Source organism: Phalacrocorax carbo, chromosome 7, assembly GCF_963921805.1.
Source record: "Phalacrocorax carbo chromosome 7, bPhaCar2.1, whole genome shotgun sequence".
NCBI classification, from domain to species: domain Eukaryota; kingdom Metazoa; phylum Chordata; class Aves; order Suliformes; family Phalacrocoracidae; genus Phalacrocorax; species Phalacrocorax carbo.
In genome coordinates this window covers 7598144-7616655 of record NC_087519.1, presented here as the reverse complement: position 1 = coordinate 7616655, position 18512 = coordinate 7598144, and the positions used below count along the sequence as shown (strand labels likewise).

Sequence of the window (18512 nt, the reverse complement as noted above, 5' to 3'; positions counted from 1 at the left end):
CAAAGCTTCTTTTCGCATCCTGCACTTGCGGGAGAGATCAAAGAAAAATGCAGTCATTTCACCCTCCTTCTGATCACATATTGATAAAGTTTATCTTGCCTGACTTCAGCTTTTAGCTCAACACAAATCCCTCTGAACCAGATGTCATTTATTAGCCCTGTAGCACACTTGAGTCCAGCAGTGTCTGTGTGGCCAAACTGTGATAGTTCAGCTCTTGGTGAGCCATGGCACCCATCATGGGTGGCTCCTTCCTGGGGTTCTGGGTGCTGGAAGCAGGCACCAAACCTGCAGCCAACAACAGGGCTCTGGATTTACCTGCTTCTAGTGTACTTCGGTTTAATTGCAACAGCCAAGAGGATGCAGGTAAATAAGAAAGCAATTAGAACCATAATTTGGGGATCTTCCTTGTCACAGGGACACAGATCGTTTCTTTATTCTCCTCCAAAGGGGTATAACTTGGTAATAATTTTGTCACAGTGACATTTATGGGAGAGACTTGAAAGGAAGAGAAGAAAAGAAACAAGCCAAAGGGGACGGCTTTCCCTTGCTGGTAGCATACATCAGAACTGATGTGCTTCTGAAATCCTTTCCAAACCCCCCTCAAATAAGCACTTAGGAGTTACTTAATTGACCATTAGAGGATTCAGAGTTGTTGTTGGCAAGCCCTTGTTACAGAGGGCAGGCGGTGAGGACCACAGCTCTCACTTCCCCTGAACCCCTGTGCTCTTCCACAGAACCTCAGTGGCTGTTCGTGCCTCACCTCGGTCCCTGCTGAAAATGCCACCGTCGTTCCTGGCAAATGCCCCAGTCCTGGCTGCGAAGAGGCCTTCTTGACATTCCTCTGTGTGATGTGCGTTTGCAGCATGATCGGGGCCATGGCGCAGACGCCATCAGTCATCATACTTATCAGGTAGGATGGCTGCTGGGAGGATGTGATGAGCTCGCTGGGGGCTGCTCTTGGGGTGGGAGCAGGGCTGGGGGGACCATTGGGTGCCGCTGGCAGCTGCAGGGAGCCGAGGGTCCTGCGCAGCTCCTGTCCTCTGCCTTTTTGGCTGCATGTCTCCCTACCAGTGACTTTGGCTTAAGCAGAGGTTCGGTGCATCAGAAAATCCTCCTTTGACTAAGCACCCCCTGGTAGAGATACCTTGAAAGAGCTGCCTATATTCTGAACCTCCTCAGTAAATGAGGAGCTACGGGCACAGCCTTTCTCCTACTGCCTTTACATGCAGGCAGGAGTTGGGGATGCGAAAGTCCGAGCAGTCCTGCCTGAATTTCAGCCCCATTGTTTCAAGCGTTAGTTAAATCATTTTCTCTCTAAGCCACTATTTCACTTGGTAGGACCTGGTTTGTCCGTGGCCTGGCCCCACTGAGTTCAGTGCCTACAGTACTGCCATGCTAGAGAGGATACGGGAATTGCTCAAGTACAGCTTTGGTAAAATGGGAGTGAGGAGGGGACTGGGCTTGCAAACAGAGAAGATAACCTGCAGGGATGCTGCAAAGGAAACTGGCAGGCTTGTTCTTACCAAGGCTGGGGTTAGCATGGAAAGGGACATACAGATGTGCACCTTGCAGTCCAGGCAGTAATGCCATTACAACTGCATCGGAAAAGGGGCAGAATTGCAGGCCCATGTTCTCAGCATGTAATGCCTTAATAAGATACTTTTTGAGATGGCCTGGACATCTTAGAAAACATGGAAAAATGAAAGGCTGCAGCAAAAGCTAGCTTTGGTCAATACCCCCCCGGCTAGAGTTTAACTTCTCTCACCCTGGACCAAGTCCAAGAACAGAAGGAACTTGAAAGTCTGAAGGACATCTCTGAGTTGAGCCAATATGAAAAGGTGGGCAAAAGTAGCTTATTCAAATAAGTGACCTTGTGTTATTTCCAGACACATGGAACACTTCACCTTATGATATACGTATATACCTAAGCCCACGTTTATCCAGAATTACTTATCTGTCCCGGCTGTCACTTACTGAGAATAATAACCAGAGGCATAAATAGCAGATCCATTCTGCTGCCTGGAAAATTCCAATAAAACTCAATCAATAAGGTCTGTATTAGAAACACACTCTTGAGTGGATCTTGGACAGAACAACTCTGTGAGGGCATGTCTCCCTGCAGGATACAAAATGAGATATTCCACCTACTCATTCGTTTCTCTCTTTGCATCTACAGTAGCTAAAGGGAAATCAAATTTCTCATGATAAATATTGTGGCAAAAGTAATTTCAAGTTTGAAGAGTTCTTTGTTCAAGGGAGCTGCCAGCACCTGTAGGATCCTGAATGGAGATGTCTTAGTGTCAACTTCAAATGAGATAAGCCAGTCACCAGCCAGGAAGATGAATACAAGGGAATAAGAAAAGCAAAGGAAATATTAAAAATATTCAGCTCACAGCTGTAGGAAATAAACAATTCACATGTCCAAATTAGTAACCACGCTCCCCTCAGAATCACTGATAGCTACTAAAATGTATGGGGAAGAGCTGTTCACCATATACCACCTCACGCTCTCTTGCAACTGCTGTCTCGGATTGCTAAAGGGAAGTTTTGATGTATGAGTGTGTCCCTGGTGTCCGTGCCAGTGACAAGTGGCACTGGCAGCTCCTATGGTTAATTTAAAAATTAACTTCAGTGTCTACGAATTAGATGTCTTGTCTAGGCAAGTCGTTTGTTCACTGCTGTAGTCAGTGAGAAAAGATGTCTCCAGGTGGCAACTTTTACTCTGCCCCAAGTTATGGGGATTGACTTTGGTCTCAAATACAAAAAAGTGTCTGGAAGGATGCCACCACTGATTCAAAACCCACTGTGAATATTTGACATGATAATCTATTTTTTATTTCCATAAAATAAACTTTAATACTCCTGTTTCCTTCATTTCCCACCCAACTGTAGAATCCTATTTGAGCCAAGCCATTAACCACTGGAACATTTTTCCAAGGGTAGACACTTTTGGCATAAAGGCGTTGTATTGAGCCTGGGGGTCTGCCTGAAAACTCTGCTGAAATTCATCCAGCGGTCACAGGCTTCATGCAGGAGTCTTGGTATGGTGTTACGTGGCCTCTGTAATGTGTGAGATGAGGGCAGATGATCAGAATGGTCTTCTCTTAACTTAAAACCTACTGCTGTTTCTGGCTGTTTCATCAGTACTGTCTGGTGCCTGTCTGATACATTTATACAGAGGACCACCAGTGCCACCATGGATGCCACTAGCAGTGCTGCAGGCAGACCTCTGGAAGAAGCTAATGGAAGAGGCAGCTGAGGCCTTTAAAGTTCCCCTGTGTGATGAATCTATTCATATGGGGATCACTGTCCTGCTTTCCCAGCCTTTATACACTGCGGGAAATAAAATGCTATTATGAGACTTAAGACCAAATTAATGATTTCTGAAATTCCAAAGCCTTTGCTGAGCCTACCCCAAGAGAATGACTTTAGCCAGTAGCATCCTTGAGCTAAGCGAATTAGAAAGCCATGAATTATTTTTTAAAGCACCTTTGAAGGATAACACTAATGTGCTAGAGTGGGTTGTGTTTGTAGCAAAAAGCAGTGCAACCATTGTCTTCCCAGCATAAAAAAAAATCATATGCTAAACTCACACCCATGAAAACTAGTCTCCTTGAGCACTGCCTCACTGGGAGGCTTTATTTAACGGGCTGACTGAACCTTTTGGTCTGTCATCCTCCCTTCCCTCTCTTGTTCCCAGTAGTCTGGAAGTTTCGGAACAAAAAGTTTTCTCTCCCTCCAATTCTCAGCATCTGGAGCCTTGAGAGCATGATGGGGAGCTTGTAAATGATGATTTACTGGGATGGGAATTTAATTTTTCCCCAACGAACGACAAGATTAGCTGTTGTTATTAATGACTTAGCTAAATTCCTGAACCTATCACTGATGCAATTACTTTTGGGGCTGTAGGCAGTTCAGGCAAAGGGAGGAGAAAAACCCCATTAATGACTTTTTGAAGAGGTGGTGGTGGCATCCTGGCTGACAGCGCAGAATGGCCACAGGGTGTGTTAATCAAAGCAGAATAACAAGAATCAATTTCACTCTCTCCCTCCCTTCTCCCTACAGAACTGTGAGCCCCGAACTCAAGTCTTACGCTTTGGGGGTGCTTTTCCTGCTTCTCCGTTTGCTAGGTGGGTACAAAAATTTCATGTCCTTCTCTCCCTTCCTTTTCTTCCTCACAGAAAACTGTATTTTTAACATGCAAAAGTTGATTTCTACTCCATGCAGTGCTGTGGTTGTTATGAGTGGGGTCTGACACAACAGGCCCCGAGCCCTCTCCATGACGGATATCACATCAAGGCTCCTGAAGGCACTTTTCCTGCTATTTGAATTGTGCTAATGGAAGAAAATGCAGTGTTGCATGAGAAATGATTGTTTCTGCCATGGTCCCACGCAACCAGTTACTCTTCTATAGCTGTTATTAACATGTCAGCAGCTTGCAAAATTACTGCTGTACTGCATATTGCTGAAGTAGAGGGGATGTATTTTCATCCTCCTTTGAGGGACAGGACCTGTGTTACATGGTGTGTCTGTCCCTTCCTTTGGGTCTCTCAGAAAGAGAAACAGTGAAATGAGATGGGCTCAGTCCTTATATCCTCCTCTGGGTTAATATGCCATTAAAATGCATATGGCTGTTCCTCTGGACCAGTATGTGTTTCTCATGTATGAATTAAAAGGAACACACTGGGCTATTATTTGCCTGCTTCTTGTTTCTGGGTGGAGCGTTTTTTCCCCTTCTGAAGAGGTGTCTCTTATTTTAAAGCTCCTATATTTCAGCTCGTTAATCTCAATGATTCAGGGCAAAATCCTCTATTATCCATCATTGTGTGGGTCCATCTCTTGCAAGGGATTTCTGCATGTTGTAGGGGTGGACTTTACTGTTTTTTAGCAGGGCACAGGCAGTACCTTCCCTGCATGACCCCTGCAAGTCTCAAAGGAATGAGCTGGAGAGTAAAATGCCATCTCCTAGGCTGCAGCAAGACACTAGGAAGTAAGGGACTAAAAATACCACAGTACCATACATTGCTTTGAATAAATGACCTCATTTATTTACTTAGTTTTTGTATTACCTTATCCCCCCTTAGCTGAAAGGGAAATGGTGGTGTCGGACCAGTTTACGCTAAAGCCAGTTAGATTTTCATTGTTTTTGGTAAAGTAGCTGCAGTCATACAGAAAGCTCATCAAGTGATCTTATCCAGAGCTCAGAGAACGGAAGGGGAAGCTTCTGGGCTGACTTGGGTCAGCTCTGGTTCAAGCCTTGCAAAGACAGCATTTTCTTTAGCTGTTGGGGCTGCTATCGGGCTTTGGCCTGTCTTCAGCTCTCGTTGGCTGAATGCAGAGTGTCAGCAGGCAAGTGTGCGAGGAGGGTGGCTGTGGGCTGTTGTTTCCAAAGGAAAGAGTACTTAAGCGGGGAGATATTCTGTTTTCTCTTTTCTTTTCAAAAGAGAAACCTCCTGAGATAGCGGTATCTTGAATTCCTCTAAAACTAGACTCAAGACATGTATGCTTTAAGTTGAATAGAACTTTTTTTTTCTTCTAATAAGAAGCTATAGTAAGAATTTAAACTCAAATCTTTATATGTTGCTCTGTCACTAAGGAATTCCCATGAAATAAGACAATACATCCTGAAGCATATCAGCAATGTAGCTTGAACTCGTAGAAAATGAGAAGAAAGGTACTTTTCTATATGAGCAAGGGTATCCAAATTTTGCCCTTAACAACCTGAGGTTTGAGAATAGCTTTACTGATTTATTTTAAAAGCTTTTCAGTTCACCTTTAAGCTTTGACTTAAGAAGACAGTGATAATAGCTGCTTCTTGAACCAAAGGAGAGTATTAAATATAGGAAGTATGAGACCCAGAGGTGCAATCGTAGCTAATAGATTTCAGTAAGACAGAAGCAGCTTTTTTATACAGCCCTTCAGCTTCTGCAGTGAAATATATATAGCAGAGATTTTTGCAACACTTTGCAGTAAGAGGTAGAACATGATTGAATCGCTTTAATATTCATTGTAATAACATGAAACACAACTGAATTCTCCCGGTATCCTCCTGAATGTATTATCTCGTTCCATAGGAATTCTGCTATGAGAGGGCAGCATAACAGTGTCTTCATATAAAAGCGTTACTGCAGTTTCACAGAGAAGCATATAAAGCAATGCTGTTGGAGCCAAGAGTTTGGAGTGGAAATGTCTGGAATTGCAAAGAGTTTTGGACTTGTAAGATCCTGGATGCATCCTTTTTGGATGGTGTTCACTATGCATGCTATCTAAGCCTCCTCTTAAGAGCAGTTCCAGGGCACTTCGTTTTATTTTTCCTACAAGTCCATATGGTTTGCCTCTCTTCTTTCAACATGACAAAACCACAGTGTTTCTCTCTCAGAAGGACTTTCCAATCTGCAGTGCAGCTCCTCAACTCCCTTGATTCAGAGGGTCTGGGCACTGGGTTGTTCCTGTGAGTCTCTTGTTCCCTCCTCTGGTAAAATGACCTGAAACACTCATTGGTTGCAGGAAGTTTTTATTGTATTTTTCTTTAAGGTTTCCACATCCATGGCTGCATTCACATAGGTGTAGCTTTGGAGTTGAGTGAAACAGCTCCTTCCTCAAGTCTTCCATGGAGAAATTTCCAGGCCAAATTATCTTGAAAACGTAGAAAGCCAGCTCAAGCCAGCAGCTTCTCTGATGGTAGCTCTCTCTGAAGCTCAGCCTGTGCATCTCCGAAGCTTTGTATCATCTCCTCTCAGCATCATAACAAGTAGGGGCTCGCACCTCAAAATTATGATCCAAATGCAATTTTCTTAGTCCAGAAAGCGTGGGTCTCCGGCCTCCTCGGTCACTGCCACATCTGGGTGTTACCCCCTTAGGCGACATCCAGCGCCAGTGCAGCACTGAGCACACAAACTGCACTCAGAAGCACAATGTCTTCACTTGTTTCTGGCAGGAGCCCAGCTGAATTTTTAAATTCCACATTGACTCTGAAGTTGTGCACAGTTGTTTTTTTTTAAAAAAAAAAAAAAAAAAAAGCACATCTTTTAACTTGGCAGCAGAACCAGCCCAGGCTGGAATTTCCAGTCATTGAAATGACAAACAGGGACCAGGCGCTGACATTTTTTCCAGAACATAACCAGGTTTTTAGATGTGATGACTGGAACTAGTGTTTCTAACAAAAAGATTGTCTTGCTTTTGTATCATCTGTTTTTATTTACTACATTTGTACTATTAATGACTGGATAAAATGAGTACCAGAAGCCCATATAGCCTTTCTTAACTTCTGCATTTATTAACATATAAGGAAGATCAAACAAAATCTGCAGAGCTCTAGTCATCAACAAAGTAAAATAGAGAGATCTCAGTTATCACAGGAAACAGTGAAGACAACCAATTTATTTGTAGTCTTAGGATATATGTCATGAATGTCAGTTTTGTTCATGACAAGCTGAAGGAAGGTATCTTTTTTAAGCCTGGAAATCCAGGCTAATGATGAAACTGGATCCAAGATTAAACACTTTTCTGTCTAGAAACTGCAGTCCTTGTGTCTGTTTGTCTACACATATATTTATAGAGTCTCAGGCATCACAGCATCTACGAATGGAGTGATACTGTTGGGGATGTGTTGTGCCCACCTGCTGTTCGGATTTAGTGGATACATTGCTCTCCTTTGCTCGCTGTCTTAACCTATAGCAATGATTTTATGGATCAGGGTTTTTTCCAGGGTTTACCCCTTCCAGCATCCCCCCATAAATATAGCAGAAAGGAGATAAATTGTTTACATGTGTAGAACATCCACATTTTCTGAGCAGAAGACACTTGGTGCATGTGTGCTGGCTGGGGAGCGCAAGGCTGGAACGTGGATGTCCTAACCACCGTCAGGGTAATGCAAAATGGGGGGCCTCTACAATATCCCTGTAGGATGGGGAAAAGTAGAGAAGAAAAACATTGCCTTTATTAGTTAAATGAGATTGGAGTGATTACTTTGCTTTAAGATTGCAGCTCTGCTGCAAACTATGATTGAGAAACGCTCATCAGTAGTTAGCTGTAGTGGCTGTGGGAGAATCCTGCTGTGATATTTCATTTAATGGTGCACTGAAATTTTCCCTTCTCTTCAGATTTAATCTTTGGCATCTATTAGATGCCATTGTTTATTTTTCTTAGACCCGGAGAAAACCACCTTCTGTGTCAAGGAAATGTCCAAAACTAGACCTCAGTGCCCCAGCTGATTTCAGGCTCTGAAGTGGAGTCCTATGACATCGTTTAGGTGAACACCCCAGAGTGCAGAATTACCAATATCTAAACATAGAGCAAGCTGCAGGGCTGTCCTCCTCTTTCATTTACCCCTCCACTCACTCTCAGTAGACAAACAAGAAGCTTAATAAAAGCCACTTAAACTTGAGTAAAGTCCTTCCTGCATGTTGATACCAGCAGGAATCTCTTCTATAGCTGTTGAGTACAAGCTAAAAACTCATCCACAGACTTTGTTTAGGTTGACTTTGAACTTAAAAAATCAGAATCGCAGGCTGCAGCTGGGGCCATTAACCTGCATAAAGTAACCTCTCTTTCCATTCACTGCAATCATGTCTTCCCTCTTTATCTTAAGGATCATAAAAGCATGATTTGTCTCTCTTATTTTGACAGGTTTTATCCCACCTCCACTGATCTTTGGGGCTGGAATTGACTCCACGTGTCTGTTTTGGAGCACGTTCTGTGGCGAACAAGGAGCCTGCGCGCTGTACGACAACGTGGTCTATAGATACCTGTATGTTAGTATTGCTATAGCCCTGAAGTCTTTTGCATTCATCTTATATACAACCACCTGGCAGTGCTTGAGGAAAAACTATAAAAGATATATCAAAAACCACGAAGGTGGTCTCAGCACTAGTGAGTTTTTTGCCTCTACTCTCACCCTAGACAATCTGGGGCGGGACTCAGTGCCCCAAAATCAATCACACAGGACAAAATTTATCTATAACCTTGAAGATCATGAGTGGTGTGAAAATATGGAGTCTGTTTTATAGTGACTGTGGAGGGGTGAACTATATTAATAATACAAGGGTCCTTTTTAATAAAAATAAGAAGAGAGCACGAATGAAGAAACACAACTGCAAAATAACAGTGGCAACACAGGAAACTTTTGTCTTTTTCTCAAAGTCAGACCCAGCCAGGATTCTTGAGAACAGCATCTTTTAATGGGATCACTTGTGACACCCTGCGGGGTGATGGAGAAAGCAGGGAGCCGCTGTGGCTGGGAACCAGCCCCTTTGATGACAGTACGAGCTTCCAAGAAGGGCATCTGCAGAGGTTCGTCGGAGAGCTCAGCAAATGGACAGGCTTGGGCATGAGGCATAGAGAAAGCAAGGTGATAACGGCAGTGCTGGAATAGGCATTTGCGGTTGCAGACGGGGTGCCAGGCATACGTGGAGCCCCGCAGTGTGGGCTGAAGGATTAGCCAGTCTGGGTGCTGCTCCAACCCACGGCGCTCAGTGGTGGCCAAGAGGTAGTGGTGCTGGAGTTGTTCCACCAGTCACACTCTGTCACCAACCACGAGTCCACAATAAATACCTTGAAAGCTGCTGGAAACCTTCCAGGTGGCGAGCAATGCTGTCAGAGGTATCAGAGTCCCTCCAGCCGAGGCTTATTCGCAGATCGCAGCTTTGTGGTTGTCTGTGAATAGCTGTGCTCAGATCTCTCAAACCCAGTAAAGTTCAAGACATTTGCTCACACTTGCCAAACGTGCTGTCATTTTTAAAGGGGGATGAATTCCAAATACTTGTCTGTGTAGCCCTCTAATACGATTTTTTTAAAAATTATTTTCACATCTATGTTAACCCTTAAATCGCTGACAGTTTTCCATAGGGAGGATTTATTTATGCTAGTTTGGGGAAGGATCCTGTTTAACTCGCCCAAACGTAATGTGACTCAAGGGGTTTGTTTAATCCTCTGCGTTTTTTATCCATACGCCTTCATTCTAATATGCTACCAAGCCAATGAAGACACATAATATGTTTTTAAAAAAGAGAACGAATGCACTGTGTCTCTATAAAAACAATTGTCAGTTGGAGAATTATAGATAATATGATGATTTACATAATATAGATTTTTCATATTCTATGTGACTCAGTGAATATATATATGGAGAGGCTGTTTATGTTCTCTCCAGTTTTTAAAGATATATATATATATAATTTGCAATCTAGAAATTGTGTGGTGGATGTTTTCTTTAAAGTAAGCGTGCGTGTGTGTGCGTGTAGAAGATGAAAGGAATACTGACCTTAATCCTGCAACCCTCACAACTGACTTTTTCTTTCACCTGAGAAATTCCACTGACTTCAGTGGAAGCCATGTGAGGAAGGTAGAATAATCTCCCTTCCTGGAGGCCACGTTTTGCCCTTAGATGTGCAAATAGTGTTCCTGTGGAAGGCTGGGTTATGGGAGCAGAGGCTGGCCAGCATTGAGTGCCTCTGAAATTTTCGTTCAGATCCTCAAGAGGCACCCATGCAGGAGCAGATTTGGCTTTGCTTTTGCAATGCAGTCTTAGCTAAGCCCGCAAAGACCATGGGGAAGCTTTCATCTGATTTCAAGAAGCATTGGGTCAGGCTTATTTTGCATGCCTATTTTTCTTTTCCAAAACATTCCTGCTGGGAAGCAATACAAATTGGTTGTGTTTGATGAGTTTTCCCCAGGAGCCAGACCCATTTCCAATGGACTAAATGTCAGAAGGGTTTTAAGGGTTAGCATCATAATGACAAAGCTCCTTTTTTCGTTTGTATTTTTAAGCTGTTGTGAACTTGCAGATGTTTAGAGAAGTAACCTGGCATGTTGAACTCAATGCTGGACGTCACTTCCATGCGGCTGGCGGAGGGGCTGATCTTCCCCAAGTCCTTGTCCATTGCCGGCAGTGGACACCCCAGAGTTGGCACAACTACAGAGGGTTGATAACTGGCCACTCATGTTCAACACCTTTTTAGCAGACTTTGCTCTTATCTGGGCATTGAAACATGGGTGTGGGGTATCAAACTGCTTCCACCTGACTGACTTTACATGTGTGTTTGTAATTTATGCACAGCATTATATGTTCAGCAACAATAAGGGCAAAAAGAAAAAAAGGGTGTATCAAATAAACTCCACTGTGCCAAATACTCAACAAATATTGTAACTGCAGATATTTGATTCTTGGTTTTGAGCCATGTTAAGAATCACTTGATTAATGAAGGGGTTTAAGGAAAAAAAAAGTTAGAATCATAGAGTTGTTAAGCTATGCAGTGCCATTGTTATGTTGGGTGGTAAATGATGCTTTTTAGACCATTAGATTGTTTTAGTATATCCTGTCTGCTAAAACAGAGATACTGCATCCATAAAACAATGAATTTAAAAAAGGCACAGGGTGCATAACTGTCTCATAAAATATGTATAATTGTCAAGTATAAGCCTTTGAAATCATTCTGTACAGTTCTCTTCATTCTGAAAATTTATTACTTAGACTGCTGTCTTTTCAAATGTTAGCTCATAATTTTATACTATACACACACATTCAGACTCGAACACAAATGTCACAGAATAGAACCTTTCTAAAAGCCTGATTGCTTGAAATTCTATAACCCCTTTCACAATTTCATTTTTTTCCCCTCTGAAAGTCCAAGGTGAAGGAGAATAGCATGCCGACATGATGCAAAACAAACTCCCAGTGTTCAAGAGCTGTGTTTTGTCTGTACAGTCAAAAGTCCCCGTTGACCGAAGTTATAGAAACAGGATTCCAGGGCACTTAACGTTTTCATTTTTATTTTTTATTTTTTTTTTTCATTTAATCTCTTGGTAGGTATGGGAGACACAGCTGAATGGGGTTACTTACATGATTTTTAAACTGCAACTTAAAATTCCTGCATGATTGTTGTTTTATTTCTTTTGATAATGTGGCTTTTGAAAAGCTCTCTCCCCATCCCACTCTTGGTTTTTTTTTAAGGATGTATCAGATGCCTGCATCATGAAGCACTTTACTGTCAGTGCTTTGGTACAGATTCAAGAGTGGAGCTTTAGTTTAAAGAAAACACACAGACCAAAACCTTCATCCATCCCAGCAGGCTCTTTGTTTTTTCTGATTTCAAAACCACAAGCCAGTTTTGCCTGCAACCCAATTTTTATTATAGAATAACAAATGAAGAGTCTCAGACATCCTCCCGCTTCCCAAATTGCCGTACGGGCCTTTGCCTGTCAGCACTTCGCTTCCATCCCGCAACTGCCTTAACCGTGCAGGAAACTTAAGAACAAGGACGGAGTTAGAAAAATGTCTGCTCCTGGGAACAGAAACAGGGGCATGGTCTGAGCTGTGCAGTCCAGAGCCAACACCAGCAAGTTTTTCTCCATATTCAGGAGCATTGAAATTCAGATTTTTGTTGGTTGAGACCTCAGTCTCAGCAGAAATGTTATTTTGATGTTTTCAAGCACTGTGTTCCCTGCATGGCTGTCTGCTGAGGAGAGATAAACTACTTGATATTTAGCAGTCTCTGTGGGATTGTCCAGTTGCCTTGCATGGCTTCAGGTTGGGGTTTCCTTCCCCCTGCACAGATACCACCTTGGCGTAGCCCCGGGGGAATCGAAAGGGGACCCCAATCTAAATTTGGTGCAGGTGACACTAGCATCAGTCCCATCAGTTTCTGTGCATCCTTGTTAACAAAGGATGCACTTTCAGAACCTTATTTTTATACATGTTGAAATCATCCATTTTTCTGACTTTGCCCAGCACATCTTGGATGTATAATGGGACCGAATGGGACCGAAAAGGACCCTGCAAGATGCACTGAACTACTTAGTGCTGCTATTATTGATCTCAGTTGGGTCTCACCTTGCTGGGAAGGTGAAAAGGGAAAGATGCAGAGAGGAATTAGCTTCAATTAGCTGAGTTAGCAATGCTTCAAAACGCTTCAGAACGGAACTGTTCGTCTGCAGACATTTGGAAAGTCATTGGAGTATTTCCAAATGGCTGAGATGCATTGGCTTTTTTTTCTTAAAAAAAAAATAAATTAAGGGAATGAATGAGATTTGGAGTCCATCTTATCCTCATCAGAGTTTTACGTTCATCACATTGCTGTTGGAGGCAATGTACTTCAGGTTTACCTTTGTGTCTCAGTCAGACACATATTTTTTCTCACTAAACGAGGTCCTGGGAGACAGAAAGACAACTCCATCTCATAACCAGCAGTTTCACTCCCCAGCAAACCCAAGACAACCTGAAGGCTACCAGCACTGTGAAGCTTTAGCCCCCAGGTCAGCCACGGCTGTTGCTGCCATGCGAGAGTTTCTCACAGCTGGGTGTGTTGGGCTCAGTGTTTCCTTCAGACTTGGGCAATCTTGGTGTGATGTTTTTTTTATTCTTGGCGGGTGACAAAGGGAATTGCCATTATTAAAGATATGCAAATGCTTCTCTGGACTGGTGTGATAACAGCTTTGTTCCTTTATTCACAAGGGTTTCAAGACTTACTCCCACTCTGTCTTTAGACACAGCCATGCTCATCTCTCCCCCTAACTTCACATGAACTATCTTTGCAGTCAGAAGCAGGTTTGTTGTTGTTCTCTCTCTAGATCTGATTAATGCCTGCAGAGTTCACAGGCTGTCTGTGTGTAGGGCAGAGCACCCCTGACTACAAGCAATAATGCTGACCTGTTCCCGTTTGCATTAGGAGTTTTTTGTTTTTCTTACCTAAATCTGAGTTTGCCTCTCCCAACAGCCCATACTGCTGCTGTGACTTGCCTTTTTTGTTGGCAGCGGCTCCAGGAGACAGGCAACCAAGAGAAAATTGGTGTGAATGTAGGTAGCAGTTTATTAAAATGGGCAATCATGCGCTGGGAGCCTTTGGCATGAGCCAGGCTCAGCTTCAGGTATCTAATGGTTAAGATTGATCTAAGGAGGAAAGGAGGAACCAGGGCATTGTGGCTGAGCCTTCTGGAGTCCCTGAAAGGATTTTTCACTCTTCCATGCTCCTGGATAGACCTGCCTGCCCTACCTCCCTGCAACCCACAGTTTGTGGGCATTTCTTCCAAACTGACCGTCGGCTTCCTTTCTCCAGCCTCAGTTCTTCCTTCTTCCCAATGGCAAAGCACAGCTCAGCTCTACCAAGTCAATACGAGGTGTTCAGAGTTATTGACTGGTATTTAAATTTGCCTGGGATACCAGCAGGTCTCACTTAGTATTACATATGCTCAAAATATTATGGTTTGTTCTGCTTTTATACACTAAGTTATTACTTCTAGGCTGCAAATGATGTTTTCTATCATTCCATTGACATTTCTAGCCAATCTGAGTCTTAATACAATTGCTTCGCTGAAAAATGGCCTTTCAGCAGTTCTTAGACATTAGATACTTCTTTATTAACTAGTGATGCCAAGGAAAATCTTAGGCCATTGTCTGTTCCCTGAATCCAGCGGAGCAGAAGGAGGCTCTGTGTCCTCAGAAGCAATACTAGTGTTTTCTTTGACAGAATGTGAACACGGACCGCCTTTCTTTCAGCTTCAGTCTTGCTACAGCTGCTCGGCTAGGAGCATCCCGTAGCCCCAAAAGGACACAGGGGATTCAGGAGAACCCACGTGGACAAAGGAATCCATTTAAATGGCTGCAAGAGAGGGAATGTAGGGATGTATGTAGCGTATATGCTGTTTTGCTCATCAAAACCTTGCATCGGTCTCTATTGGTTTGATGAATGGAGTAACTCCAGGGATGAGGTCTTTGGGATACTATGAGTTTGTGATGTTTCCGTCACTTTCTTCAGATTAAGTGCGGCAGAGCAGAGTGTCACACCCTAGGAAGGAAAGGATTAGCAATACCCTGACAGTTTGTGGTGCTGGGCTTGTTCTACACGCAGTTGGTGTCTGCAAATGGCAGAAAGTAATAAGAAACTTGTCAAGCCCAGCTCAGCAAATAATTTATAGCAACTTTATAAATTAATTTTCCCTTTTATTTCTTCCTTGCAAATTGCTCAGAGAACCAACAAAATGCCTCCAGTGTATTTGCAAGGTCATTTCTGCATATGATCTGTGGTCTGGAGGGGTTTGGAAAAGCTTTCTTATAATTCATACGTGTTGGTTTGTTCTGACTGGCCATAGAAATCATGAGGGATATTTCTGCTCCCTGTGTTCCCTAGTCTGGAATTTTCTCACGACTAGAAAGAATTAGTTCAAAAGTATGTGACTGCGAATTGAGTAAGAGGATCCTTGCTCAATGCCAGTGGGCAGAGCGCCGCTGGACATACACTGCTCCAGGACAGCCAAAGTGCTCACAATCCACTTTCCAGGAATATTCTCTCACAGATGCTTGAGATTCTCTGCCTCTCCCAGTGTTCCTACCAGTTAATGCATTCATTTGAGTAATTACCGAGAGCAAACACGAGAAGGGTATGAACCCAGGCAAAAACAAATTGGTATTAAGGTGAAGCAGGTGGTGCAAATTTTCTTCGCGATGTTTGCACAGTTCTTAAATCGGAAGCAAAAATCTCTCGGGAATCGGAGAATCGCACATGGCCTAACATATCTTAGTTCTTCCCAATTGAATTGCCAGTTGGTAGGACAGCAAAGGGCATCTTTCCCTGCCACGTATACCTTAGCCCTTCAGAACGTTTTTCTTTTGCAGTATGGCATCGCACAAATACCAGTGCATTTATCCCTTGATATAAGCTACATCTCAGTGCTAAGTTTCCGGTGCCTCACAACTCTAACGGTGTGAACTTGAAAGGAAGAAATGACCCCTGTTCTTCACCCGCGACGCTTTCTGCCCGATGGGAGGATGATGAGCCCTCGAGAAAACTCACAGCCGTTTTCCTAAAGTCTTACGCACAGTGGGACCAAAACTGTGCTCTGTTGAGCGCAGGTGGCCTGTAAGCTGTGCTCAGGGGTCTGTAGCTTGTCTACAGCCCCACATTGCCTTCACAATGTTTTCAGTGCAAAGCATGGTGCTGAGGCTATGCATAACCATCCCTGACAAATCTTAAGGGTTGCCAATGGTCTATGACCACCAAAGTTCGGGAGTCTCCGTGTTAGCACATGAACGTGGCTCCCATCATCTGCTTTTAGGAAGGAGCAGTCTCAGAGCAGGGTTCAGTGGAAAAGTGCAGCAGTGCTGGGACCACACAGCGTTCAAGCAAAAGGAAGCTCTTGGTTCACTTTGGTACCACGTCCATTGGGAAGAGGGGTGGGGATGGGAGCAGGGGAAGAGCTGTGACCTTTTAAAACCCATAGTGCCTACCACTGCAAATGGAACGCTGTATTGTATTATATTATACATGACTACCGTGTAAATAAAGTACAATAAATGTGGTGTTCGTTAGGATTTTGATACAAGTCAAGTGCAGTCTGCAGAAATGTTTTTTTCCCTGCTGTATGTACTTATATCACATTCCAGGCATGGGGACATTTGGGGTTGTGTGAGCTAGAAATGTATAAATGGCATTAGATGGGAACTGTTTGCAGTAAGACTATTTTAAATTTCCATTTGCCCTGTATAGATGAGACATGAGCACCATATAAAACCAGCCAGAGTGGAGGGAGTGGGGGCAGCTTAAATATGCAGGAGGAGAGCAGCTCTTGACTTGAAGTAGTTTGTGAGAAGAAGCGACAGTGCTGCCCAGCCAGTCCTCGGCCATCCTTCATTCATGATGAAGGAAAAGAAAAGTTTCAGTTTGGCTGATTTCTCATTGCTTGTTTTCCTGATGCAGAGGTTGACCAGGAACATATGCCTTGCCTACGTAACCTGGTTATTCTCCGCCCTTGAGATCCCTTAGCAGCAGCTACAGCTGAGCAAACTTCAGAGCTTAAAATTCAAAGCAGATTGGGAAAAAAGTTCTCCTGTTCTTAACTCAACCAGCTGGCCCCTCTGTGGCTCTGGCAAACATTGAAGGGATTATATTTTTTTTGGCTAATAAGAATATTAGGAACTTACTTTGTTCCTTAACCCACTCCCTTCTCCATCCTCATGTTTCTCCAAGGTGTAATAACATAATTAACACATTTCAGTGAGGCAGGGCTGCCACGTGCCCTCCAAATCCTGATGCACCTCTGAACTGGGTTGTTGGTGAGAGTTTTTCCAGGCTTCAGAAGCTCGGGACTTCCTATGGCAGGTGTCTGCAGCTGGCGTATGGATGTAATCGTCCATCGGTGTATGGAGGGTGCTTCCACATGAATTGTCTTGTTGGAGAAACAAGACCGCCCCATGCAGTTTGCCACACCTATGGCTTGAGAATCCCCAACAGAGCTCTGTGCAGGGCCCACAACATTGGAGGAGTATCTACCTGCTTCCATACCAGACCAGTCAGTGCTGTCTGTCCCACGTATCATTGCTGTTCTTCATAGTCACCTGGGCAGAGCAGCATTTGTGGCTGGCTGTACGTGAAGAAGGTTCCTCCTGCGTAGGACGTCTCCACAGATGGTCTGTAGCAGCATGCGTGGGACCTGGATGAGCCCGGGTGCTTCTGCCCCCGCCTCGTGCTGTAGGTCAGTCTTTTCCAACAGTGCCCAAGGGAAAGTGGTCCTTGGAAAGGTCTTTGGAGCGTGCTGGTTTGCAGATGTTTAGCAGCACTTCCAAAATAAACCAAAACCTGGTTTGGAAAAGGAAATGTTTCACTGTACAATTGATTTAAAAAAAAAAAAAAAAAAGAAAAAAGAAAGAGAAACCACATGCTCGATATATTTTGAGTACTGTGTTCTGTATTTTTGCAGCTTATATTTTCCAGATGAGCAGTTTAGAAATATGTGATGTGAAATACATGTAAGTTTGCTGTAAATTATATTAAAAACACTATTTTCATTCTTCTCCTGTCTCACTGGATGATCTCTTTGGTTCTGCAGGCTTGGCTGGCTGGGCTGGTACTCTGTCTCTCCCCAAAAGTTTTCAGTTTCAGTAAAAGCAGAGCTGAGAGTTCGGGTTGGAGGTTCGATGTTGAGGTTGAAAGTTTGCTAGAAATGGCAGCAGGGCTGGATGTGTTCCCGTGCATATGCAGTGCCTTCAGGGGAGAGGTCCCAGTGAAGAAGGGGTTGTGACAGAGAAGGTAAGGCAGATTTTTTGCAAAGGGCAAGACGAAGTTTAATGTTTTTAGAAAAGCAGAGGCAGAACCAGAACATCTCAGATGGTTGCAGAGTGGAGGACCTTGAACACTTGGAAGACAGTAAGATGAGGAGTAGCTCAGAGGGAGCAGGAGTTGAGCAGTTATGTAAAATGCTGGATGTCTCAATGACGGTTGTGTCTGTCACACTTTGTGTCAGTTCAGCTGTTGAGAAAAAAAAAGGAGCTTTTAGCTAAAATAGTAAAATAGCAAAATAGCAACAGCTCAGTGAAGTGGCTGAGCCCTGCAATGCACCCTGACCCCCTGCAGCTGTTTTTGCTCCAAGAGCTGCAGAGGCTTCTCCCTCCATCTCCGTCAAAGCACCCAGTGCTGTGGGGTCACACCAGCAGAGTGACATATTCATGAGAATGTGTTGATCTCCATTTCCACATGTTCTACCTGCTGCATTGGTCAAAATACAAGTAAGAGCTTATTTGACCC

General features: G+C 43.6%; 1 protein-coding gene across 1 annotated transcript in view; it reads left to right on the top strand.

Moving 5' to 3' along the window:
• Window positions 1–17834, top strand: part of SLCO3A1 (solute carrier organic anion transporter family member 3A1) — a 149316-nt gene extending 131482 nt beyond the window's left edge. Inside the window, exons 8-10 of the mRNA XM_064456185.1 lie at window positions 735–910; window positions 4066–4130; window positions 8629–17834. Coding sequence (XP_064312255.1) covers window positions 735–910; window positions 4066–4130; window positions 8629–9008 — 621 coding nt within the window. The 3' untranslated portion in view covers window positions 9009–17834. The remainder of the gene's footprint in view (window positions 1–734; window positions 911–4065; window positions 4131–8628) is intronic.
• The last annotated feature ends 678 nt before the right edge of the window (window positions 17835–18512 follow it).